Source organism: Myripristis murdjan, chromosome 20, assembly GCF_902150065.1.
Source record: "Myripristis murdjan chromosome 20, fMyrMur1.1, whole genome shotgun sequence".
In the NCBI taxonomy this organism is placed as follows: domain Eukaryota; kingdom Metazoa; phylum Chordata; class Actinopteri; order Holocentriformes; family Holocentridae; genus Myripristis; species Myripristis murdjan.
The window spans coordinates 13,329,336-13,356,318 of NC_043999.1; the positions used below are offsets into that span (position 1 = coordinate 13,329,336).

At 45.1% G+C, this 26,983-nt stretch overlaps 1 protein-coding gene across 1 annotated transcript in view; it reads right to left on the reverse strand.

The window, feature by feature from the left end:
• Positions 1 to 26,754, reverse strand: part of map3k22 (mitogen-activated protein kinase kinase kinase 22) — a 40,506-nt gene extending 13,752 nt beyond the window's left edge. The window contains exons 1-8 of the mRNA XM_030079499.1: positions 26,353 to 26,754; positions 16,756 to 16,839; positions 15,986 to 16,030; positions 10,277 to 10,386; positions 8,269 to 8,306; positions 4,395 to 4,494; positions 3,515 to 3,631; positions 2,939 to 3,053 (exon numbers count right to left, since the gene is read on the reverse strand). Coding sequence (XP_029935359.1) covers positions 2,939 to 3,053; positions 3,515 to 3,631; positions 4,395 to 4,494; positions 8,269 to 8,306; positions 10,277 to 10,386; positions 15,986 to 16,030; positions 16,756 to 16,774 — 544 coding nt within the window. The 5' untranslated portion in view covers positions 16,775 to 16,839; positions 26,353 to 26,754. The remainder of the gene's footprint in view (positions 1 to 2,938; positions 3,054 to 3,514; positions 3,632 to 4,394; positions 4,495 to 8,268; positions 8,307 to 10,276; positions 10,387 to 15,985; positions 16,031 to 16,755; positions 16,840 to 26,352) is intronic.
• Between the last annotated feature and the right edge of the window lie 229 nt (positions 26,755 to 26,983).

Genomic DNA, 26,983 nt, shown 5'->3' on the forward strand with positions numbered 1-26,983 from the left:
GGTGTTATTCATTGGTGCCAGTTCAATGGTGCCAGGTCTACAAGAAATGATTTACTAAACCATACTGCCGCCACCTCTAACCTCAATTACTGTGACAAATGCTGCCGCGGCTGAGCTATGATGGAGAGAGAACTCGTCCTTGACATGGTGAGAAGACCTATCGTCTGTGTCTGGAGCCGAGCGGCTGACCGTCGCAGGCTGTGCTGACAGAGATACCGAGGAAGCACACAAGGGCCCGATGGGTACCAAGACTTAGCGTATAGGTGTGATGGAGGTAGTCAAAATGTCTGAGTAAACAGCCTAGTTAAAGCCGAAAGCTCAACTTCTATCTGCTTCCTTTCCCGTTTAATTTCTTTCTCCTTGTTCACTTCATCCCCACACCCCCCCCCCCCACACACACACATACAGCATTACACGTCATCGAGGTACTCAGGCCCACATCACATCTTCACTCAACCATCCAGTGCGACTGCTATCCTGTCACCTCTCATCTGCCACCGCACTCTCTGCCTCTATCTCTGCCTCTCCGTCTCCCTCTCTTCCTGCGAGTTGCAGCAGGCGGGGGAATTGATAGAGAGCGGGTAATTCTATACAATTTATATGACTCGGGATGGTGACAGCGCTGATGCAGTTGGGGCTACGTGAGAAAGATTGGTGCTGACAGCTGTTATAAAGTGTTTTCGGCCGCGATGCAAAAAAAAAAAAAAAAAAAAAAAAAAAAAAGCAGTGTACAAGTGAGTGTAAGTTGGTGTGGTTGCAGTTTTGTACGTGTCTGAGCATTTGGGCCATGTGTCTGTTGCCGAGATATGACTGAAAATTCACCCTTTCTGGAAAAGACCTGACACAAGGGGAATGGAAAGATTTGGTAAATGGACAAGGCAAGCCTGAGACTTCACACAGCACAATAAACCTTCACGCTTTGTTACCAAACATGCCGAGAGGGACAACATAGCTGGAATGCGGCGTTTTATCTGCCTGGAGTGTGGCATGCCATGAAAAAGGCCCTTTCTCTCACATAACTCAGGTTCAATTTGAATTTATCTCATGCACACTATGACTGTGGGAAAAAAAATCTCAGGTGTTACCAAAAATATGAATTAGAGTTTCATTCCAGAGATCTAATTGGAACAGAACCTTAATTAATGTCATTAGTAACAAATCGTTTATATCATGTCAATCAGTTCATCACATATATTGTATATTTCATTAGTCTACACAGGTATTAGGCAGTGGGTTGTATTTTAAACTCTATCTATATGTTTTTAGTAAATTCTGTACTGTAATGCTTTGTGATACAAATTGTATTGTGACCCATGTATCCTGATATATATTTTATTTGACGTCCTTGCCAAAACAAAGCCCTAATGCATAAACGCCTAAACATGAGACAACGCCAATCTCAACTCATACAGAATTAGGATTTAATCTAGCACTTTAAGGGCCCTATCTTGTGCCACCCGCTACCCGTTGCCACTATCCGCTACCCGTGAATTACACATTTAGGAGCTTCCACTATCCCTAAACGGTATCTTGCGGCCACACTACCCGCTGTACATTATGCCGACTCCGTCATTTGCGCCTGGAGGTGTGTCCGTGGGTGTGTTTTATTCCCTACAATTTCTATCTTGAGCACACACTTTAGGGAAAGCGGATAGCGGGTGCTCAGGACCACCCGCTATCCCATTTGGGCTTTTACAAGAGCGCGCCCAGGCTGCTTCAATGCGCGTCCCGACAGAGCCTCGCCACGCACGCGGTCGGACTGATACCAGGACGCCGCCGGAAAGGACTGAGTATATTACTCATATAGACTGTTTAGAGGAAAGACTGTTTTAATTGGACACTTACGCCAGCACGTTTTATTGTTTTATCATAAGCCAGCAGCTGTGCTATATTTTTATTCTTAATATTTTATTTGCCCAATCTACCTTGTCAATAAATGAGTTTACACATAGTTCCACCTCTGCCTCTTGTGTGTGTGTGTGGTGTGACCCGGGGATTTTACTCAATCAGTACAACCTTGTGACACGTCCACTTGGACACATGTGGCTCCACCTCCCGAATTAACTCGCCTATAATATAATATATAATATAATATATATAAAGCCACCTTGCTTTTGCCTCAGTTGAACCCCTGAGAAAATCTACCTCCCTCTCTCCATCGTGGGTTTAGGATTTAGGATTTAGGATAGCGCAGCCTGCCCTTAAAGGCAATGGCACCTGGCACACTGATTGGTTTAACTGGCGTAACGCCCAAAAACCTATGCATAATACAGCAGGTAGCGAAGGTGTTTTACGGATAACGGGAGGCGCGCAAGATAGCAACTTTTGCGGGGAAACGCCTCTTGCGCAATGCTAAATCCCCAAATAACGGGTTTAGGGACTCTGGCGCAAGATAGGGCCCTAAGTCTGATCAGACCTCATCCTGGTCAAAGTGGTGGAGCGTTGCCTCTAAGTTGGTGGAGTGCTGCTCGGTATTTGAGCGGACACTTGTCCTTGCTTCGACCTAACAGCTCTCTAGCTGTTACAGCTGTCAGGTCCACCTCAGACATTCTCCAACTCGCATTCTTACGTTCTGCGTGTGAGAAAGCAGGGCCAATTCCTGCTGCAGTGTCATCGCTTTGTGTTGTAAATTAACACTGACAAACAACCCTTGAGGCCGAGGCAGGTGATTTCCCACCTGCACGAAAAACCTTGACATCAGCAGCATTTGGCTCTAGCTCCCCGCTGTGCTTTCTGACTTCTTTCTCCTCGCCCTGTTGAGGCGGATGTGGGCAGAACGGGAGATTGGTAGAAATGGAGCGTAATGACACCTTGATAGGACTGTAATGGAATTTTGATTGGTGCACGGAGGCGGCGCAGATGAAGGCGTGGCGAATGCTGGCCGGATCGCCCTGTGATTTTACAGTTTTATGTGCGCTTGTAATCGCTGCTGACTCACCTGTGGAGTGTTTGCGCACCCTCTCCGAGCCCTTGAGCAGAGAGCCCTTCAGGTCTCCCAGCGACCTGGACGACCGCATCTCGGTCTGCTTGTCCCTGCTGTTCACCTGTAGGTACTGCACGGCCACAACAGGAAACAGAGGAGGAGGGGAAGACAGCGGTGAGAGAGAACGGGGTCAGAGAACAGCGGGACGGGAGAGGAAGTGAGGACGGCATTACATCATTGTCCAGTTACATCAGCGTGTCAATCAGTGGAGGAAGTCTGTGTCCTCCAAGTGTAAGTGTTTGATTTCAGCAAACAATAGTCCTGTAGTAGTGGAGTCATTACAAAATGAGTGTGTTGGTTTAAAAAAGAAAATGAGCTCATACATTATTTTACACCAACTGTTGGCTGACTAATTGACTTTCAGCTCAGTGGTTTAGTTGCTGTGTACTGTAAATCTTGTTGTAAACACTGAAAACAAACATCATACGGTATGTCTACAGTACAGTGATCATCATCATCCTCAGCTGCAGGTGTTTTCAGTCTGGCTGCAGTCACACACACACACACACACCGCATACTGCAGGGACTCACATGGTTGTTCTTGGGAGTTTTCAGCAATATCCTGAGCAGCCCGTTCACCCCTGTGCTGCAGCCCACCGTCAGCACCGCCCGGTCCAGGTCCTCCTGGGTCTTCAGAGGCAGCAGCAGCTGACAGGACAAGAAAACAGACATGGCGCTATGTTCCACAACGTTCCATAACAGCATTGTGCAAATAAATCAATACAAAGCTGGGCACAGCCTCGATATGCCTCTTTGGGGGATATTGTGAAATGAAGAAAAGTGGCCATTGCAGATCTGCTTCCAGGCAAGAAACTAGTTTTTACTATGCAGTTTGTTTCTTTTTTTTTTTTTTACATATATATAATGTATTAATTAGTGCTGAAATTATTAGTCAATCAATTACTCAGATAAAAGAAAGGTAAACTGTTAATAGTATAGTTTTCATTGCTTAGACTGAGGAAGCAATATGCAAAAATCTCTTAAGCCTCAACTTCCAATGAACATTGCAAGTTGAGCCCTACTGTTAACCTTAAATACTTGTTTTTAAATCGAAAAAAGCCCACACTGCTTACTTTTCACTGATATCTGAGTAAATGAGCTAATCCAGCTCTGATATATGTTTGGTAGCTGCATAAATCACATTTTCTGCTTCAGATCATCAAATTTCACTATCATGGGAAGGCATTTGCTAAAAAGCCAATCAGAAAGCTCTGCTGCCGATAAAAATCAGTTGAAAATTGCACACACTGTACACAATGCAGTGGAACGTGAGCAAATTATCAGTCACTTTGTTGTAATGCCCATCAGAGCCTCTTAACAAAGTCAGGATACACAACAGCAGCCAGAGATCTACAATCTAAACAGGATGTGTCATATCAGTCCGCTGCATGTCCACTCGCTGCTCTTGTACCTCCTTGTCCGTATAGAACATGTCCATCTGCTGGCCAAAGGCCTCTGTGACTTTCTGCAGCAGCTCCTTGATCTTCAGCGGCCTCTGGAACGGGATGATTCTGGGAAGCAGAGAAAAGCAGCGGGGATCAGGGCGAGCGGAACTGATACCTCGCTGAAACATTTATGAGCAGTGGACTGTGCGATGGACTGCTGAGGTTCAGCTCTCAGCTTGAGGTGAGATTTCAGCAAAGTTACCCGCTGACTGGCAGCCACCCCTGCCTATAATTAACACTTTATTAGAAATTGTGTTCATAAGACAGACAAAACACTGTCATAACCATGATAGCTGTCATGAACACTGATGATTCGTGCGTGTGTGTGGTGGGGGGGGCGTTATGGATCACTTGTGGCTGGTGACTGGGACACACTTTATTACTGATGTTAAATGTCACTCGGGCAATTATGTCACTGTCCCTGAAAAGTTTGTCTTTTTCATGAGAATTTGAGATGAGTGAACACACTGTCAGATTTACCAGGAAAGTGACTGAATGACACAAGTTAAAGTTCAAGTTTATTTAGAGCCCTTAATCACTGTTATATACCTGATGGCAGCAGTCATAAATATTCAACATTAATGCTGATGACAGCTGTCAAGTCACAGTCTTAGGAACTCAGCCTCAAATAAAGCGTGACCATTTACTTCCTGAGAGCTCTGTGTCATCTGTATTTTAGCATATATGACATAACAGGGCAAGAAGGGGGAAAAAAGGACAGTGAGTGTGTGTGTAAATAAGGGAAAGGCTTTAATAAATATGATGAATTCATTGCTTTCCTATTCTTTGTGGCTACACTGGTCTTGTGACAGATGGTGAAGCAAAAGAGGAACATGTCGATTTATTTTAAAGAATTTACTGATTGGACGAGCGTGTAGCCATCTCCTTCTAGCCCATTGCTGGGAGCATTTCTGTGCTAACAGGGGTAAAAAGGGCCGGGTCAGCCGGGTCAAGGACAGGAGCGAGTCGAGCCAGCAGGATGGCCAAGTGGCATTAATCAACCAAAGGAGGAGGATGCAGCAGAACTACCTCTCTGATGCATGTGTATGTCAGTGTTTATCTATGGTTTGTGTACGCTTTGCCCGTCTGACCTTATCAGTGAGTGTCTGCAGTGCACATATGCGTATTTAAGTTTGTGTGTGTGTGTGTGTGTGTGTGTGTGTGTGTGTGTGTGAAGCTGCACATGCATGAGTGTGCTTCCCAATCAGGGTGTGCATCAGCCACTGATTCAACACCGCTGGGCCTCTCCACTAAGCCAGCACAAAGGCAGATGGGAAACTTCCTGAGAGGAAAGGGGGAAAAAATCTGGAACAGCAGCAAAAGCAGCAGGAAGTGTGTCTTTCCCTCCTCTTTTAAAGAGTGACAGAATGAAAGATACGCAGTCCGACAGATATATTTACGGACGGAGAGAGCGAGAAAATGAAGGAGACAGCCTGGGAGAAAGAGGAGAAAGACGCGGACCGGGGCCCTTGCCATTAGCTCTTCTCCTCTTTCCCATCTATCCTGCATCTCCCACTCTCTCGTCCTCTGCTTTTGAAGAATCGGCTGCCTGCTATCTCCTCGTAGTAACCCGATAAAAGGGCTTGTTTTTATCCCATCATTTCCTCATCAGAGGCCAAGACACTCCCTATCTTAATGACGGCTCATTGGTCCCCCATTTGAGGAGAGGATTCTGGGAATTGGGAGGCCTGGAGATCAGAGGGCGAGCAGCAGCACGGCTAAATGCTCTCCGTCTCTGTTTATACGCAGTGATGATGTGTGTGATAAAAGGGCTGGAAGGAGCTGGAGGGACGTGGAGGAGGGGAGCATGAGGATGCTGCTCCGATTGATATGGCTTTCCTTCCTCTGCACAAGCATGCGGACACACACACACACACACACACACACACCACGAAAGCACACAAATACATGGTGTAAAAAGCATGCTTTCACACATGCCTGCACATTGACACTCTTACAGTCTCTCGCTCTCTCTCTCTCTCACACACACACACACACACACATATACACACACAATCACTCATATCCACTCAGAAAAAAAGGTCTGGCTGTGTTCCTTCACTCTCTGGCAAAAGACCCTGAGGCAGGGCCAGGGGAAGAGAGAGACACAGCTCCTATTTCCTGCCCCAAACCTTCAACACTTGCCAATAAAAAGAGACTCTGTCCAATTAGATTCCACTGTGGACTCTGCTGTGGACAGACAAGACGGTTATCCTGACTCAGGGAGTCCTATCACCTTAATTGAGGTGGAGGTTATTCAAAGCTAAAATGTGATTCGATTTGGTGGTGCAGTTCTTGTCGGTGGGTGACAATAACTCTGATGCAGCAACATGTAACAGTCGTGCAACTGCAACTAAACAATTTTTTTCCCCCCTGTAAACTGAGGATATCCTACTGATTTCCAAAACAAGGATCTGAATCAAAGTGAAACTGGTCTGAGCCTGGACGGTTGATGGTTGACATTTAACCAGTGAGCGTAATGGAGAGACAGCTAACGAAAAAAAAAAAAAATGACAAGAGGAGAAAGAGAAGCGTGAAGTGACACTGGGAATCGGGGGGAAAAAAAATGGGGGGAAAGAGGTTGCCTTTGAATTTTGTGAATGGCGTCTTCCAGAGCGAGTTCTCGTCTGTCTGTTCCAAGAGAGCAGTGCAGTGTGAGGGGAGATTGTGACTGAGACAGAGGAACAGAGGGAGGCAGAGACGGAGAGAGACAGGAACATGAAAAACTCGTCTCCTCCTCAGCAGTAGCCAATTAGGGCTGTGAAACAGAGGAGAAGCCCAGTGTGAAACCGTATTCTGCCTGAGAAGCATGCCGTTTCTCCTCACATTCTCACTCCGATGAGCTTGTGGCTTTCTAATCACGGCCTCGTTCAACCGAACCGATGCCCCCCTCTCTGTTTTATATTCTGATGAATCGAGGCGATTATTCTAGTACGTTCTGGTGTTTCTCCACCAAAGGGAGCATTCTGTGTTTGTCGTTTTCTCCCAAGGAGTTGTTCGCAGCTCAGTCAGTGCCTCTCTGCGGATCGTCCATGGCGGTGCTCATGGGGACCCGTCTGTGAACTCGGACCTCTCCCGGGATGTTTTGCTAAAAGCCTCGACAAGGACCTGAGAGACTCGGTCGCGCGCAGAGCCCATACATGGAACGATGGCGCCGCAGTCCCAGTGCAAACACAGCACAGTGCACCGCCAAATAAAGTCTCTCTCGCTCAAAAGCGCCCTTCTTGTAATTTATACTGGGCTCCTCGGCTTCAAAGTGCTGCGACATGGTAAACAAATTGTAAGGCACCTTGTTGGGAAAGAAAAAAAAAAAAAACGTGCTCGTAAGACTGTCTCCAGACGGAGTTACTGTAACCATGTGCATGCTCTGCCTCTTAAGTAACTGTGGCTGAAGCTGGTAGTGGGACAGAGGACAGATGACTGCGTCAGGTCGGGATGTGAAGGATACAGAGAGAGAAGGAGGGAGGGAGGGAGAGAGAGAGAGAGAGAGAGGGAGGGAGGGAGAGAGAGAGCATGGAGCATTAATACGGGGTGTGCCTGGGAGACTTGACGCTGAACTGAAATACTTGGCTCTCGCTCTTCATGCGTTCTCTCATTCTTTCTCCTTGGCTGTCTCTCTCTTTCCCGCTCTCTAACAGCCCATCTGAGTCTGAAACACAAGGCCTCGGCTAAATGTCAAAGCAGGAATTTTCCCTCTCTTTATGGCACTCTGGCATGTTACTGTGATTTCCCCTGGACACAGAATCCCATGCATGGCAAAGCATAACAAAAAGATCCGAACTGAGGAGTTTGGGCTTGGAAAGAGGAGGAGAAAAAAACAATAAGAAGGTTCCACCGTACCGTTTCTCTCTCTCATGCTCCAGCTTGACTCTTAAATCCTGTTGAAAGGAAAAATAACAACACAGAAGAGTTATGGCTGTGGAAAGTTAAACTGTTTCACGGCTGCATTTGGGAAATGGATTGCTGAAGAAATGAAAATGATAAGCTGTAAAAGTAATATAAATGCCACAACAGCGTTATTAATGATACGGCTGTGCAGTTTTGCGCATTTTGTGTAATTAAGGCACCACTTTCGGCACGGCACCACCGTCTTTGCTGTAACAGATATTTGCAAGACCTCTCGCGGTCGCTATGCAAAGATAAACACATGATCCTTCAACACAATGTCAAAGATACCATAAGAGAAAGAAAGGTTCCTATTCACAAAGGCAGCGCAGAAGGTGGCAGGAATCCAGAGGAGCCTGCATGTCTGCATGAGGTCACACTGATAAACCAACACTAGCATGTTATCAATAAGGGCTGGCGGGTGAAGACGAGGGGTTTACCGAGAAACACAGAGGACAGTGCCACTCGGAGCGGAAACTCTCTCTCCGCTCTCGCCAGTTTGTTTATGTCTCATCGTAAACATTGCTGCTTTAAGAGGATTTGCCAATTATCATTCCACAGACATGAGGGAACAAATGCACGAGGAAACGACTTCTACAGGAGGCACAAGGTGATTGGGAAGAATTAAAGCCTGTGTACACAGAGTTTTTCACTGTAAAAAAAAAAAAAAAATCCATTATAATCCAATAAATCTCGGATGGGGAAAACTTGCTGCTCGAAGATCATCAGTCAAGGTTTGAAAACTGGAGCTGAGTCTGTCCCCTAAGACATGGCTGCATATACGTTGTAGGCAAAGGACCAAAGATGACTCATGGACTTCAGTTGAAACCTATAATGTTCTTTAGCTTCATGTCAGGGGTGACTTCAAATTTAACTCTATAAATTGACTGAATCAACATATCATAATTTAGACCATATTTTACATTGTTATAATAAACAGGTCAGGGCTATTATGAGTACCTGTGACATGTAACAACCCACTAATTTATCCTATAATCTCAGCTCTGCCTCAAAGTGCAGTTTGTACCTCCACACCCTCACATTAGCGCCTGTAACGTGTGCCTGAGTGAGACGGAGGCGTACATCTACTCCTCTTAGTTGTGTCTTCCTCACGGCGAAGCAGCACAACCCTCATCCGTCACTGTCAGCCAGCAGCTGTCAGGATGTAGACGAATCAGGGAGGAAGTCAGGCCGAGGTGTCTGCGATAAAGTTTACACAATCACTCCGACGAGCGCAGCCACGCTCAGAGCAGACGTTTAAATATATCCTGAATCCTGTGATGCCTGCGGCGTGCGCGATGATGAAACGACTGACGAGCACAGTGGGTTTCAGAGCGAGGTCCGAGAGGCCCCGCACTGACAGGAACAGCTTCATTTCACTATAATTTAATTCTCTAGAGAGGTTCTAATACAAAAAAAATGAGTGATTTTAGCATTAATTTGACCACTGAACCTGTCAGTGTGCTAATGACATCTAAAGTTGTGCAAAAAAAAATAATACAGCTGAGAATTGTGGTATTATTTTTGCAGTACTGTATTGAATCTCCGGCCTCTCGTATCCAGTGTGTTTCAAATGATGTTTTGAGCTCGACATTTAAGTGCACAGTGATAAGAAGTGAGGCTTTGAATTAAATTCTTTTGAGTCCGTTTGTCGATTTACAATAAAGTGTTTTATATTTTAGTCGTCTGCCAAGATATTGCGCAGTAGGTTGTATTTTAAGCTCTTTTTACACATTTTCAGTCAATTCTTTACCAGATTGCAGTGTATCACGATACAAATTGTATTGTGAGTTGTATCTTGTGATATTTATTGTATTGTTGGGTCCTTGTTAATACCCAGTATGTGCAAAATGACGTCAAACGGGGGTTCTGTGCAAGTTAATTTAAGGGTGTGGAGCATGAAAATGGACTAAAACATGTGACGGCTCCGCGGGGGAACAGCATGAGCGGGTGTGACGTGTACCTGTTTGTAGAGCAGGGTTCTGTTCTTGGGCTTGTGGCTGTTGTGCTGGGTGTAGCAGCGACCCAGGGCTGCCAGGTCCTTCATGATGGAGTTCAGAGCCTCCTCATCATCTAGAGAGAGGAGACAGAGAAAAACAAACGTTGACGCGTGTCACATCCAATTAAGCTGTTCGACATGAGTTTACACAGAGAACGTCTCTGTTGCGGCACGATGACTAAGGGTTTTAACTCAGTGGAGGAAACATCGAGAAAGGGCCGATGCATACTCGTGGCTTTGTGGCCTGTGTGGCTTGCGTCGGTGGCTGTGTTGGCTCAGGCCAGGCGATGAGCTAACACCTGGCTCCCTACTTCCTGTTCCGATCCTATCTGGGGAGTTTCGACTATGGAAAGAATCCAGTGATTTCTCTCTGACATAATCACTATTCGAGCGGTGTCAAGGAACTAAAAATAAAGATAATAAATCACCCTGAAGTGTTTTCTCTTCGCCCACAGCAAAGCTCGGCTGAGGAACGCCCCTGATCTCTATCGCTATCTCTGTACTACGGCGTGAATAAGACGAGGAACTCTGCGGCTGTGTTTGGATTACGCTGCTGAGAGCCCTCAAATACTGTACGCTGCATACAAAAGCTATGAAAGTGCGAGGGTGATTAATAATGCAGAGCGTGTGTCTATGAGTGCGCGTGTCGCAGGGGGTGATGTGTGTATGAGCGCGCAGCCTGCAGCTTGGTCATTAAGCACTTCAAAGGGAATGGTGGAAAAGTATTTAACTTTATATCAACAGAGAGATTCCGAGAACACGGTTCCTCGGCTGAAATGTGCTCTCCCTCCCCATCGGACGAGGAATGATCTTTTTTTTTTTTTTTTTCTTCCCCTTTCCTTTGCCTGACGGATTCAGAATCAGAATCAACACGACCGGGATGTGGGCTTTGTAACCAGGCATGCGCAGATTCTGTCGGCTTTGATGGAGAAAGCGGCGTCTAAACGCGAACCGGTCGTGCGTGTTTAAAATACATAAATTCCTCCCTGGGAATCAAGACTTTAAAAATACACTTTACAATTCATACAGCGAACCAGCCAATGCGGACTGAAGCTGTTGAACTGCGCACCACTCCATCTCTGGCTCTCCATTTCTGACACACACACACACACACACACACACACACAGTCATGTGCAAGAGAGGCAATCATGCAGATGAGCATGTCAAGTATTACCATATCAAGAGACTTTAATAGAACCAATTATGTGAGTGCAGTGATTACAATATAAAGAAGAGGTTGTTGACCTCGGCTCCTGCCTGCCTCGGAGCAGAGCCCTGGGTGCATTCATTAACACTGTGTTCACCAGGGAGCCAGGCCAGGTGTGTGCTGCGCTACACAAACAGCACCTGCAGGAAAGACCGCATTCTTCACACGAGAAGGGATCTCAGTCTGTGAAAGACCACTGGGAATGTCATTCACATGGCAATTGGGTACTGTGTTGTGACTCTGTGTGTGTGTGTGTGTGTGTGTGTGTGTGTGTGTGTGTGTATTGGTAGTAGCAGGAGCAGATGGGGTCTGAGATGCCATTTGATCTCGTTCCCACTGTATGGCTCCCATCGCCAGCTGTTCCCCGACAGTGGGCCAGTCACTTGGGTTCACCCGGGGGTCACGCTATCCACACACACACTCAGCAGGTTGCACACATTGACGCACACTTGTACGAGGACAAATATGCACATGCACACGCACGCACGCACATACAAAACATGATGACATTCCCAATTAAAAGGTAGCTTCCACTCTGAGATCCTCATCAACATAAAAGTCATCTGCCTGCGATGATTATGGCACTCCAGGGGTTATTTTTTGTCGTCATTTATGCTTTCGGTGTACCACGCTTTCTCTTCATCTGCCTCAGTTGTTGATTTCCTACATTTCCCAGAATGCTTACTGCCTCCAGAACTTGTTGCATTCAGCTGAGGGTCACTGTGCTGGCAGACTGAGTAACACCGATTGCTGTATTGCAAGAAACAGTGCACTGCGCCCATTATGCAAACACAGCACGTCTTGTGTTTGCATTGTATTGTGGTGCACTGGATCTCCTGTCAATGGAGAATTTGGTCTCTGTGTATTTCTCCCTTTGTGTTTTCTGAATGTCGATGAAAAATGGCCGATCGAGCAGGAAGACTTCACTCTAAAGATCTCAAAAGACTGAAACCAGAACACGGCGTTTACTGTCAATGTTTTAGATAGCTGAATTTTTTTATTTTTTTAATCAAACTCTGTTGCTGCTGTAACACACAGTCACATCATCTGCATCTGGCCAGTTTATGTGGAGTAAAAAAAATATATATAGTGCCAGACAACAGAGCAGACTCATAAATGCAGTGTGTACACTGATGACTTATAGCAGCCGGCTGCCACGTCACTGCCAGACACTGACGCAACACGGAGCCGAGTGACAGTCTAAGGAGCACGGTGACCTGTTTGACAATCAGGCGCGAGCAGCAGGGGTGCAGCGAGGAGCGCCCCCCCCCCCTCCCCCTCTCTCAGCACACCCTTACTATTGTGATTTTCCTACAATAAATGACTAGCACACCAGAAATCCAGACCTCACAAACGTCTCCACACCCATCCAGTACCAAGTGATTGAGAGTGACGTATAATTTAAAGGGGTGTGTGTGTGTGTTTATCTTTATGCAGCAGTCTATCTAAGGTGTATTACTACTTGTGTGGTTTCTTTAACTGTGCGGCGAGCAGGTAATGGTATGAATAGCAAACAGGTACGGGAGCCTTTTGAGCTCGTCTATTCTTTCTCTGTGGCAGTGCTTAAGAGATAAGACGGGAGGGATGATAAAGGAAAAAAAAAAGGATGAAATCACACTAATGTAAACAAGCACACAGGTACTGAAAGGGAAACTCCTCTCAGCCACACACAATGCTCCTTATCGAAGAGGTTACATATTTGATACATTCACTCATAGCTGCAGGCTTAAACACTAGATGAAGGAAATGATGGAAATTCCCCACTGGGACCTGCAGAGTAAGACTGCCACACTTACAAAAGCTGTCAGCGGTGGAGGATGACTAACTGCTTGACCAGGCCTGTCCACTCCAACAGGAAGGAACTGACTCACTGTCTCTGTTCCCAACAGGGAGCTGGTTAACTGCATTATCCCACATCAGAAAATTAATGGCTTTTTGATTGAACTGAGTCAGAAATGGCAGGGAAATTGTGAATTTCTGCACAGGCTCTCCGCGGTCACACCAAGAAATGCACAGTTTCTAAATCAGGATTTTCACTGTGCGTCAAGCGGAATGATAGAAACGAACGTTACACCGCACAGCAAGAAAACGGCTGTGATTTATGGACCCACGGTGCCGTTATTTGGCTTCGGAGCGCTTGAATTATGCACTTTGCAGCAATTTTATGGTTATTTTTTTTGGAAAAATAAACAAACGGTTTCCATTGACTGCAGTGTTTTTGGAGAGGGCTGATATGAAGCTGCATCAGCTGCTTCACTATGTGGACACAGAAACTACACAAGTGAGGATTTCCATTCAACTATTTTTACGCAATCTTTGAATCTGAGCACAAGAGAACCCTTGCAAAAAAAAAAAAAAAAAAAAAAAAAAAAAAGGTTTTTACACTTGGCTCTCCGTCTTCTGAACCGTTTGCCCAACTTTGGCTACATTACCGACCTGCATTTGTGCACTTTTCAAAATACTTCTGATGAAAGGTATGAATGTATGTTTGAAAGTATGATGTGCAATATGTTTATGTCTCTCTCCTACTCTCTCTCTCTCCCTCTCACTCACTCTTTCTCTCTCTCTTACTCTCTCTTTCTCCCACTCTCTCTCTCTTACTCTCTCCTACTCTCTCTCTCTCTCTCTCTCTCTCTTACTCTCTCCTACTCTCTCTCTCTCTCTCTCTCCCTCTTACTCTCTTTCTCCCACTCTCTCTCTCTTACTCTCTCTCTCCCACTCTCTTTCTCTCCCACTCTCTCTCTCTCTTACTTTCTCTCCTACACACTCTCTCTCTCTCTCTCTCTCTCTCCTATTCTCTCTCTCTCTCTCTCACAGAGGCTCAACGGGCTCAGAGCTCTGGACTACCCTGCACACTCGCAGTCAAGGATACAAAACAAACAGCAGGGGCCTGTGGGGTGTGTGTGTGTGTGTGTGTGTGTGTGTGTGTGTGTGTGTGTTTGTGTGCGTCTGCTGCATGTAGTGCATGTGTAATAAGAAAAAAAAGGAAGAAATGGGGGGGTGGCAGCTTGTGTCCAGTGTGTGAGAAATGCGTGGTGAGCTGGCTATGACGGCTGCCTATAAATTAAGGTATTACATCACCGTGCCTGAGCCACGGCTGGTGCCAGGGCCTGGGCAGCCAAGGCTAACCACCGGCACAGTGGAAGGCAACCAACTAACACATTAACCGCCCAGCAGAGCCAGGGGCCATGAAAAAAACAGCCTCAAAAACCAAATGCAAAGCAAGTTCAAGAACTTTGTGAACCAGCATGGCTGACTTTTGTGATTGTTTGTTTGTTTGGTTGGTTGGTTGTTTTGGTATGTATAGACATGAAGTCACCAAAGTGAGATGGCTGGGGTGATTTCCTCTGATTTGTGCCTTAATGTGAAATATGACTGGCATGAGAAAAGGGGAAGTTCCAGGAAGCAAACTGGAGCTAGCTTTAGTACACAATGCTGCCTGATTGCTGAGAGTTGCATCATCATTTTGCATCTCCTTTTTCAGGCTGCTGCTGCTGCTGCTGCTGCTGTGAAAGTAGCGGGGGATGAAACCCAGTCAGGAACTAGCATTCAAGTTTTAGCCGCTAAAATGTGCTTAGAGTTTAATGGGGAGTGAGAGTGATTATACTGGAGCTAGAACTGGCAGCGGCAAGTGCACAGGAATCACACGAGCTAAAAACAGTGGGGAGCTGAAGGTTGAGCTCCTGAAGTTACAGGAGATAGTGCCCCGTGGTGTTTAAAGGGTTGCACTAGCTGTGAAGAGCGAGTGCTGTAAAGTGCTGGCTAACAAAGTCCAGTGAGGCGGTGTGTGTGTCTGTGTGTGTGTGTGTGTGTGTGTGTGTGAGGCAGGCTGCCTTGCTCAGGGGCCCCGTGAATGAAGACATTGAGGGGATTTCCTGGTGCGCAGAGACACATCATGGCAAAGGCATCCGGCAGGATTAGCAGCTGGAGCCAAACGTGTCCTCACTGCTGCAGCAGCAGCGCACAGACTGAGCTCACTGCCGTGGCTCTGACGCACAGCCACACACACACACACACACACACACACTCAAACACACATATACACCACACATAGCAATCAGCATATAGGCAACGCTCGACCTTGCCACCGAGTGAAACTGCAGTTGAGCTAATTTAACACCTAATAGGTATAATGTTCAAACCCTTGTAGTTAATCTTTCACTTGGCATAATGGCTCTGATGTAATCTCAGGTATTGTGAGTGGGTGTGACATGAGTTGCGCAATAAATGCTTGTACAAGGTCTATGCTGAAGGTCTTTTCACTGGGGAAATATCTGCAAACAAATCTTTCTGCTAAGTATCTGAAGGCTGTTGCATTCCTTGTGTCTCTCACTCGGCCTGTTTGGTTTTATTACCACTGGATTGTTAAGTAATGCAAACGCGTTGAGCTCTTATGAAGGGCCTTGTGTGCGCAGGCTGAGCATTAGTCAATACTGTTCACTCGGCAGGGGAGAACAGGGCCTACCTTGTGAGTTCCTATGCTGTCCGGGTCCATTTTGGAGACCGTCATCTGTGAAAACACAGCAACACGGTTACCTGCTGATCCCACTGGAAGGAACTAAACATTAAACAGCTGGTGGTGTACACTCCAAGTATGATGCATGGTACATTGTGTTTGGTTTGGAATGGAAACAATGGCCAAAAAATATTGATCCAATATTTTAAGCGCTGTTTGTGGAGGTCAGGCGTTTATGTAAGAGCACAGCACGGGGACAGATCTGCGAACATGCAAACATCTATTGTTCGAGAGATATCACAGTGAATGGAAGATGTGTGTATGCATGAGTATGTGTGTGTGTGTGTGTGAGTGAATGGGTTTGCATAGATGTCTGAGAATGTGTGTTCACAGGCCTGGCGTGTGCAAATACAAACAGACCCGCTGCGTTGTAATCTGCTGGTGTTTATGCTTTGAATATTAGGAGTATATCTGTGCACACTTTGAGCCCTTCTGCACGCACAATCAAGTTTCAGTGCGCAACTGCGGCAAAAAGTGGGGGCAAAAACAAAAAGGTATAAAAAACGACCAAAACAAGCGAGCACAAAATGGGCCATCTGGAGAATATAGAGCTGTTAAGTATTCTCTCTCACTTTTCCTCTCTCATACAAGCATATTTTTTTTCACACTCGTAAGCTGTGCCTGAGTACTGTTCCTGCTAGAGGAAGTGTGAAAGGTGTGTGTGTGTGTGTGTCTGAGTAAATGTGTATGCATGACCTGCATGGGCTCCTGCTACTTACCCATGTTTACTGTCATCATCAGGAAGTGGCCCTGTTGAACTCGAGCGCAGAGCTCAACTTCTCAAGCCTGGCAAAGACTTCACCCTGTCAACAACACAAAAACAAGACTTTTAATATCCATGTGCGGTGCCATTTTCCATAAACACTCTGCACATACAATTTCTATGATTGCTCAAAAAAAAAAAAAAAAAAGTGACACAACAGGACGCAGGTGGTAATTTCCACACAAAGCTCCCCCCCCCCATCAGCACCACTGCTTCTGTTATCAACAGGGTGTTGAGGCTAATAGCAACATCACAGTCCAGTGCGGCAACTGATGGTTATAGCTCCATCTCACTAGATTGCGGTGCCAAAATCTCCAAAGTACCCAGCTGTCTCTGCATTACAAAGAGCGAGCCAGCGCCAGTGGAGGAATTCCACAGTGTTTGATGATGGAGAAGCCTCGTGCCCTTGAGATACGGCGTGCAGGCGGTTCAACAAACACCCACGCCTGCCTCAGGTAAAGACCACGAGCACTTCAAAGACAAAGACGGAGGCTGATTTCTGCATTAAGTTGGCAAGCGCTGAGCAGAAAAGCTGTGTCACAACCCCGAGTGGAGCAATCGAAAAGACAGCCTTGTACTTCTGCCTTACGAGAGGACTGACAGCCGTTTTTGTTACACTGATGAGCACGCCTCACACAACGACTGCAAGACAGGAGAAAACCATACTACAGATTCCTTTGAGTAAATCAATTCCCAGGTCTCTGATTATCTATGCATGTTCTATTAAACTATCAATTCATACCACTGGCAACTGAGAAACATAAGCATCTCGTAAAAAAAGATGGGTTATCTCTGCACTGGGTTATCTCACTTATCTTTCTTTCACATGCATACTAAGTAAATCATTTGTTTTTTTTTTTCTTCTTCAAATAGAGGATTAGAAAAGAGGAACAGGAACTAGGCATCACTGCAGTATGATATAGTATTAAAATTTGTGCAGTGGGTATAAGCTTGCATGCTATCTAGTGTCAGGGCCATCTAAGGCTACTGCACTGCCACAGCTGCAGGTTTCAGAAAGCCAAAGTGAAGACGGTCTAAGGCCTTCTTGAAAATACCTGGAATTGAAATTGCGACCACTTAGGGGAAAAACAATGCTGGCAACAATTTATCATAATTAATAAACATTCTGAAACTATAAATGGGACGTCTAACATCAACAACAACAGGAAATAATTGCTCAGGGACAAGAAGTCCAATTGTGTTTAGTGAAGCACATATAATGAAAAAAAAAAACTTGTTTTGCATATTGCACCACTCTCTCTGTTTTGTATTACTGCAGACACGCAGCACAAAGATCCTGTTAGCGCATTGGGGGAAAAATAAGTCTTGAAATCTTGTTGCTATAGATTATAAACACAACTGTTGGCCTCCATGATTTGAGAGACATTACTTCTTGCATTTTAAATAAACATTTTGATCAAATAATTGAATAGTGCCAATTTATTGTTGTTCTATGATCAATAACTGTGTAAGGTACATACAGTGCAGTAATATTGAGTCATGAGTTTGTGGCTTGGCTTATGAAAAAAAACCTACCAAGGAAGCAGCATGCTCAGTATCAAAGCAATAATGACTGAGTCCAGACACATTTTGGATTTTTTTTTCTTTTACGTTAATATAAACAGGAGATTAAATGCGCCGTATTGAGAAACAAGTGCGGGGAAATAAACGTCTAAAGGCACGAGGAGTTTCTGGGAAGCCGACGGATGCGAGCAAAGGAAAGAAATGACAACCGGCAAACATTTGAGAAAGATAAACTCAAGAGCCAGCGGAGAGATTGAACGACAAGGCTTCCCCAGACACTTTCTCCGTCTGTATTTCTTTCTTGAAGCATCATTTAGTTTCTGTCTGCTGTCTCTGTGTGTGTGGGTGTGTGAGTGTGTGTGTGGGCGTGTGAGTGTGTGTGTGTGTGTGTGTTCTGACTGTGCTTTCAAAGTCTGAATTGAGGGCCAAAAATGTTGCCATGACAAAATGCATTATTTAAGTCAATATCAATAATTAATTTTGATATATATATCAAACAGCTATTGTCACATTTAAAAATGACTTTTTGCTTCTGTGTGAGATCTGAACAATCCAGAGAGCTAATAAAACAACAGAGTGTGCAGTTCCTGTGTGTGTCTCCTCACTTGTGATCTGAATTGATTGATTTTTTATCAGAGGAGAAATATATTGTGATCATCACTGTTATGGTTTTATTGCCCAGTCCTTCTCGCACCAGCCTTGTTTTTTGTCCCACACACACACACACACACACACTCAGCAGAGAGAGACGCTCCAGCCTGCCTCCAGAAAAACAAAGAGTTGCTGTACATGTCTGGGAAAAGGCTTTCATTAAGAGCAGCGAAGACGGCAACGGGAGCAACGTGTGGCCCGAGGGTCAAAGTCACAAGGTGCCAACACACCACGGATCCATGGAGGCACACAGTGAACTACTGTCAGCAGTCTGAATCACAAGAGCTCCGGGCTTTAAATCACAAACATACAGGGGGACAAAATACTGGGTCATAATACTTGAACCCATCATAACACTGTTGCTTTCATGTGTTTGGCAAAAAGTTTCATGACATCCTCTGCACTGGTCACACAGTGTAAACACAAAGATTGATTGGTCACCGTCTTCATTGAGTTTTTTTTTTAATTCCTTTGAAATTTTCTGCGACTGTGATGTCTCAGGCCACCGTGGGAAATCGAGACGAGACGATAATAAACAGAAAATAATAAATATCAGATCAGACTGCAGCAAGCAGTGCAGCTTTGAAACGAAGTGGTGTTGTTTTTTGCTTCATCAAGCACGATTTTTTTCTCCTTCCCTCTCACACATACACTGACACACACACTTGCACACACACACACACACACACACACACACACACACACACACACACACACATAAACAAATATAGTTCTAGCTCTCTGTCTCGCTACGTTGGTGTGACCCCCCCAACACACACACACACACACACACACACACACACACGTCCTCCCCATCAAAACATCAATGTCACAATCATATTATGTCAACAAATTTGTCAAAGTCAAAAAGTTAAAAAAAAAAAAAACTTTGTCTATTACAAGTCTGTGATACTCAATCATTGTATTTTCCTCTGAGGTTTCGTGCTGCAGACCTCCGAGTTGACTTCCATTAAGCTGCAGACCCCCATTTGAAGTGATTTTGTCCCTGATGTGAAAAAAATATTTTGATTTGTGTGAAATGTTAAATTGCTTAAGTGGCATACTTGAACTCTGCTGAATAGATTGAAAGTGGTGTGATTAAAATAGAATGTTAAAATAATCACTCACATTTTTTTTTTTTTTTTTTTTTTTTTTTTGTATTGTATCATTTTCAAGTGAATTAAATTATATTGAGATTAACCTACTCCTTGTTCTGCTGAGGACCCACTAGAGGCCCGTCAAGGACCCCTGGGGGCCTCCAAACCGCACTTTGAAAACCACTGTTATAGTCAACAAAATACATAATGAATGCCAAAGACCAGATGTACATTTTCAGGTAAATGTGGTTTGCAGAAGATAAATTTACAAAGAAAATTTGTATTTTATGGTTGTTTATGTTGTACAGAGGCATGCTGGGATTAGCTGATCAGGCTTGGCTGTTAGAATAATGGCTATAGAAATGAAGCTAGAACAAGCTAAGGGCTGACAGCTTTCTGAAAACAGCAATTTCTACCTGACACCTGAGAAAACCTTTCAAGAATATAAGAGCTGGAGTGTAGCACATCAATATTGTGGCTGTCTGTACCACTGGTACACTTTGATATGGACAAGCCACGGTGTCATTTCCAGAGGGGTTACGATAGGTCACACTGAAGCCCTGTATCAGGCTGTGCTAGAGGAGCTGCTGACCACACATGAAAGAGATGAGGAACAGCCACAAGACAGGTGGTCTTCTAACACCACTCCGCCAAGGCTGTTAATGCTGCACGCACACACACACTCACACACACTCACTGGGAAACAGTATAGCCCCTGTCTTATGCCAGCAAGTCACCAGATGGCCCATCTGTTTAGCCCCTCTGCCCAGCGTGATGCCAGGCTAGTGGTGCCCACTGATCGCCGGCCCAATTCTCCACACAATTCTTGGCAGGCGGGGGCTGTGACAGCCCCACTCGTTGGAGATCAAATGCTAATCGCCACTACTCTTGTTGCTCCGCAGCTACATTTCCTCCAGGAAAAGACTTGCTCTATAGTAGATAATTTGTGAGGAAAATCACGAAGAGGCAGGCAAGACCTCTTAGCAACTACGCACATCCAGAAGTACCTCACACACACTGGGGCGCACTTTACAGTCAGATATGGACAACATCACCAGTTGGACCACAGTGCCACTGGTGAAAGCCTGTCCTTTGTCTTCTGAATGACAGAGAATGTTAATTAAAAAGAGGATAGTGGAGGATGGGATTCCAGAGAAGGGATATGGGAATTGTATGAGCCAGACAAAGCACAGCCCAGTCCTCCAAACCACACAGTGCAATTTTATTTTTATTGGAATGATTTAGATGGAATCACAGCCAGGGCTGTGCACGCAGGCACGCATATGCATGCATGCACACACACAAACATACATATGCACTCACGTCTTTCAGCTCTGTTACATCACTCGGTTACAAAGTGAGCAGTGGAGTGCTAGCTGTGGGGCTCTGAGGGTAATTCCCCTTCTGCTGGGGCCAGACTAGAGAAGAGGAGGAGGGCTGCTCCCCAGCTGCCCAGTGGCCCGAACAGTATGACCTCATGTCTGACATCACTGTTGTGGAGCCCCAAAGAAGTGGCCATTTCAGGGGTCAAATTATTTATTGACAGGATGCTTGCTGGACTCACTGAGCCTCCATTCACCAACAGAGTTTGATCAATGAGGCTATGATCCGGGGTCAGGGCACAAAGCATTGATGGAAGACATTAAAAGCTGATAGCAGTATTACTGAGTCATGTGGCTCGTCACTACCAGCTGATTTCAGTGGTAGCGCCCCCTCTCTGCTGTAGGTGTGAAGATCAGTGCAATCAGCTGGTGTTGTGATCGATCAGCACCCTGCACACTCTTGGGCCTCAGTGATATATGGTTAAGAACAACCCGCTTAAAGTACAAGGCTTAGAATCACAATTAAGGTGTGCTGCTGACTTGATAACATCCCACATTCGTTTTAAAGGAAGTCCTCACCCAAAATACAAAAAGGAGAAATTTTCCCACTGGTGTAATCTATCCACCCAGATCGTCTCTGCATGATTTGGCGAGGTTTCCAGTCTGCCACAATCTTCCCTGTCTCCTGGCACCAAAATACAATGGGGCTGGATGGGTATTGACTTGTGGAGCTCAAAGTGTCAGAAATTTACATGTGAAAAGCTCTTTCCAAAAACAATGACACAGATACCCAGCATAATCCAAATCCTTCAAGGGCAAAGAATTTGGTTGGAAACTATTTCCTGGCCAAAAACACTGGCAAACTGTATCTATCAGTCTCTTATTCATATTCATTTGGGGTGAACAGATATAGTTTGCTGGTGTTCTTTGGCAGGAAATAGTTCCCAGAGAAACTCTTTCCCCAAAAGGACTGTGCATTATGCCAGGTGTGTGTGCCATTGTTTTTGGAGAGAGCTGAGTTTTTCACATTTATTTTTTTGACCATGAGTGCCACAAAATAATACACATCCAGCTCCACTGTATTGAGGTGAAGGTCATGCCAGACTAGAAACCTCAACAAATCACAACAATAAGTCACTATCTGAATGGGCAGACTGCACTAGTGGGAAAATATCTTTTTTGCATTTTGGGTGAACTGCTCCTTTGACACACTGCTGCACAGACAATATGAAACCAGCGAGACCTTTTCACCTCTTTCAGGTTGCAAAATCACAACATTCAAAGCACTTATTGCCACCTACATAACAACACCTGTCTGTGCTGTTCGTGACATCACTTATAAAGCATACTATGTGAAGCCGGATTGGGACGCCACTAAGGAGCAGTGAGCTGGTCACAATACCCGGTAGGCTGTCTGGATCGCAGCATAGACAGGAAGCAAAGGGTGATTTGTTCTCTGCAGTTGCTAAGGTGACTTGGTCTATTAAAAAGGTCAGTAGTGGGGGTGTCCTGTCTGCTAAATGCTGCCCTAGGTCGTACTGTAGCCACCCGAGATGAGTCAGAGGGGTTTGCGCTGCCAGATTCTGGGAAGTGAGACAATATCTCCTCCTGCACACTAGGCCTGCTGAGGGAGTTTCATGACTCTGACTCTGTGTGGGGCTTTAGCACTTATCTATCATAACCTTGGCTTCTCTTACTTGAGAAAAAAACTGTCTCACAGGATGCACTGGTGACATAAATGATCCAGCTGCTTATGGTAGAGAATTCACTCGGATGCAAGACTTAAGTACTCCTTCAAGAACAACCACCTAAGAGGATTCTTCTTCCCTTATCTTATACACCTACCAGTTACTTCAGTAAAAGGGGATTTCATTTTAGATTTGATGCCCTAATTTGCAGCTTTGTGTCTGCAGTTTCAAGTGTAAATGTCTGCAAAATCAGACAGAGTGCACTAGGGTGCCAAGCACAGAAGGGAACTGGATCTCTTCATCTTAGGGAGCAGCAGTGATTTTTATCACTTCGATTTTTTACCCTATGAAATCCCAAGGAGAAAGTGGGTGGGTGGAGAAATCTGGGCATCAAGGACAGTATTTCTGAAGGGGTCCAAGAACAGTGGAGGGAGATGTACTACATCAACTCAATCCACTGGTAACAATCAGAAATGGCTCAGAGTAAGAGGATATTCTTCAGTGGATGTGCTGGTTGTATAGCTGAGAGATAAGTAGATCTGTGTGCCATTATCATCCACCACACCACGCTGGCTAAAAATAGCCAGATGATGGAGTTACTCTCCTGCTGTCCACAATACATCAACTCCCTGGCTCAATAGAAACATATTTCCCCTAGATAGGAATCTAAGCACCATCTGTAAAGTAAGCTGTCTTTTCCATTATGCCGTGACATGCTATTACAAGCACATTCATTCATTGTGTTGCTCCACCCAAATGCAGCCATGCAGAGACAGCTCATAGACTTAAACCCATTTCATGAGACCAAATGTCAAACAGCTGCAGTTCAGAAACAGGCATGAAGGTATTTCTACTTTGCCACTAAGCCACTTATCCATGAAGTGTTTCCCAGTTCTGGGTGCTTGATACACAAGAAGTAAAGTGAGTGTGGCCAAAAAAAAAAAAAAAAAAAAAAAAAAATCAAAATTTCACAAACTCCTTCTTGACAGTTTCATTCAACCCACTCCATTCAGCTCCATTCAAGGAGTAAGAGCACATGAACAATCCAGAAAAAAGGATTTGTTACAAGTGCTGGTATTTCTCACGACTCGCTCCATACACAAACTTGGCCTTGATGCTTATGCATGAGTCTCTGGCTCTGCTGCTGCTGATGAAGGCAGTGTACTTACGGTCAGAGCGGCCGTGCAGACAAAGCCCAATCAAGACTGTTTCCTTTTGGTTTATGTGAAGGAGGGGGCAGAAACCCGCTGGACAAACCACAACTTGGATAAAAATAAACAGCCTGTGCATAAGAAACATGCACACATCCACCACCCCTGCGCCTGTGAGAGCCGAAGTCCTCTGACACCTTATGACACATTGGACTTGTTTTCTAAAGTAACCAGGCAACTTCTTAACAGGCCTGTGAGCGAAGATAGTCAGCCCGCCTGAATGAGTCACACTGACCTTTGACCTACAGCCCTCTGGTCAGTGGGCGTCCGGTCTGGTTAGACTTGTGTGAATTCAGCATGAGATAACCAGCTAATAGTCTGACACAACACACACCAAAATAAAACATAGGACTAATGCTGTTGCCATGGCTACCAGCTCCTAAACAGTTCCTCTCTCATGACTCCTTCAGCATGAGGGTGAAGAGGTTGTGTTCACTCTAAAACAAGAATAATAATAATGATAATAATCAAATAAGACACTCACATGATTATTTGTGTCGGAGCCAAAATGAAACTGTAGTGGAAGTTGACAGCAGGGCATTAAAGGAAAGTTATGAGATGAGGATGCCTGCATTTTGTAGGAATGTAGCCTGCATGAGCTCACTGCAGTAAATGAAATGCTATAATTCAAACACTCCTTTCAATAATAAGACAGACTGTGGATGTCTTATTTGTAGAAAACCAAGACTCTGAACAGCTTTTTTTTTCCATAGGCTTTTATCAAATCCCATAAAACGAGACGCCCTGAAAGTCTCCGCCAACAGGCTACACGCTGACCTTGCAACAGCTTGAGCTGAGAGGCACAAAGTTACAAGCCTGTAAGAGGAGCGATAAACTCTGGTTTCAAACCACTTTTTTCATCTGTCCCATCAAAACAGAATTAGAAACCGGCACTTCCGTCTCTGGTTGGCATTTACTGTGGGATCCAGTGGTGTTATCAGCCAAATGGACTGTTTTGCTTGAGGCACACCAACCATATCTGTGGGCGGTTTCCACTTTGACAGTTTTGACTCTCACTCCCTCCTGGTCTGCCAATAGCCAGCTTTAAGGCTTTTTCACAGCCCCGGGGGCAGGCTAAGGTGCTGATAAATGAATCCATCACAGGCCCCTGTGAGTGCAATTCAAACAGATTTGATTTGATGAACATAACAGGCTCATTAAAATCTAATTTGGTGGGATGTTTCGGATGTGTGCTGCCTTAGGAGAGGAGCTCCGGCCCTGGATTAAGTTCAAGATCCCCCCCCTCCTTTCATCCTAAAAATGGCCTGTGTATGTTTGTGTACCATGTATCCTTTGAAAAGGGATGGCTAGAGATAGGCTGGAACAGGCTTCTAAGTACAGCAACCCAGGAAGACACGGTTGGAAAGAAAACAGAAAAAGAAAACATGAGGACGACTCTTCCGGACATGGGTTGAGGATTCCTCCCTCCAATGAAAACACCGGTTTACTTGACCACAGCCTCTGAATCACAGAGGTCTGGAAGACTGACAGCAGAGAAAGACAGAGGAGAGATGTTCTCACAGGCCAGGAGTGAGTCTAGGAAAGTCACACAATGACTTTCCAGAACTTCACTCTCACCTCCTGATAAGTGAGTTGAATATTACTGAAAGAACTGAAGCACACATTGGCAAAAAAGTACATCTACAAATTTGCTTTGCATTGGTGATAAATAATCACGAGCAATTAAGTGCAACCCATTAATCTCTCAAGAAAACATGGATCATGACTGGAAAGAGTTGCATGTGGATCTGTCCAAATTTTATTATTACAAGGTTGAGGGCACACTTGCAAATTGTGTTTAAATCTATTTGGGTTCGTCTAGGTAACACTTACACTTGCTGCAAGAAATAGACACACTGCATTATGACTGTGTGCACTATTTGAATACCAGTTGTGGGCTAAAATGAGCACATTGATTCCATTTGAATTGCATGAGAAAGTCAGTTGGACTCTCGTGGCATTTGATTGGACAGTCACAGATATGAAATACAAGTCTAAAGGCAATGCTCTGAATAACTGGCACAAAACAAATGGAAAAATGCTTGAGGTTAGACTCTTACCTTGTTATCTGTGCGTCCCCATTCTTGAGGAAACACTGGATTTGGCTGCAGAATTTGTGTTGTTGAAGTAATTAGTGCAAGTTATCAAAAATAAAGGACAGGAATAGCGGGGGGGAAAAAATCCAACAGATACAGAGCAAGCCTTCCCAAAACAGTAGGCTAATATCCGGAAACTGCGCTCAGTTATGGAGCGCAGAAATCACAAAACACACGGGATCTACTCAGGCTTGCAAGATCTTCTCTCCTCCTCGGTGAATATAATCCAGGGATGACGGTCGTATTTACAGAAAAGAAAAGATTGCAACGGCTCTCGGTTCAGAGTAAAGTTTTTCTTCCCCCTCCCAGCCGTTTACCCTCCGCTTTGCTTGTCTCTCCCCTCCACACTACAGTGCGGAGCTGCGAGTTTTTCCATGGAGCTGTGCCTCTGATGTCAGCAATAACGTGAGCTTCAGGAAGTGGTGACGCTCTCCGGTGCGCTCGTTTCCAAGGCGGCCGTGCCGAACTGCAGGATCTGCACCGCCCCCCTCTGGACACCTGGAGCACTTACAACACGGGTTGCAATTTTTAGAGGAGAGAGTTGGCAGGCAAAATATCTCTCAGAATGAGGCAGATGCTGATTCGATGTATTCTG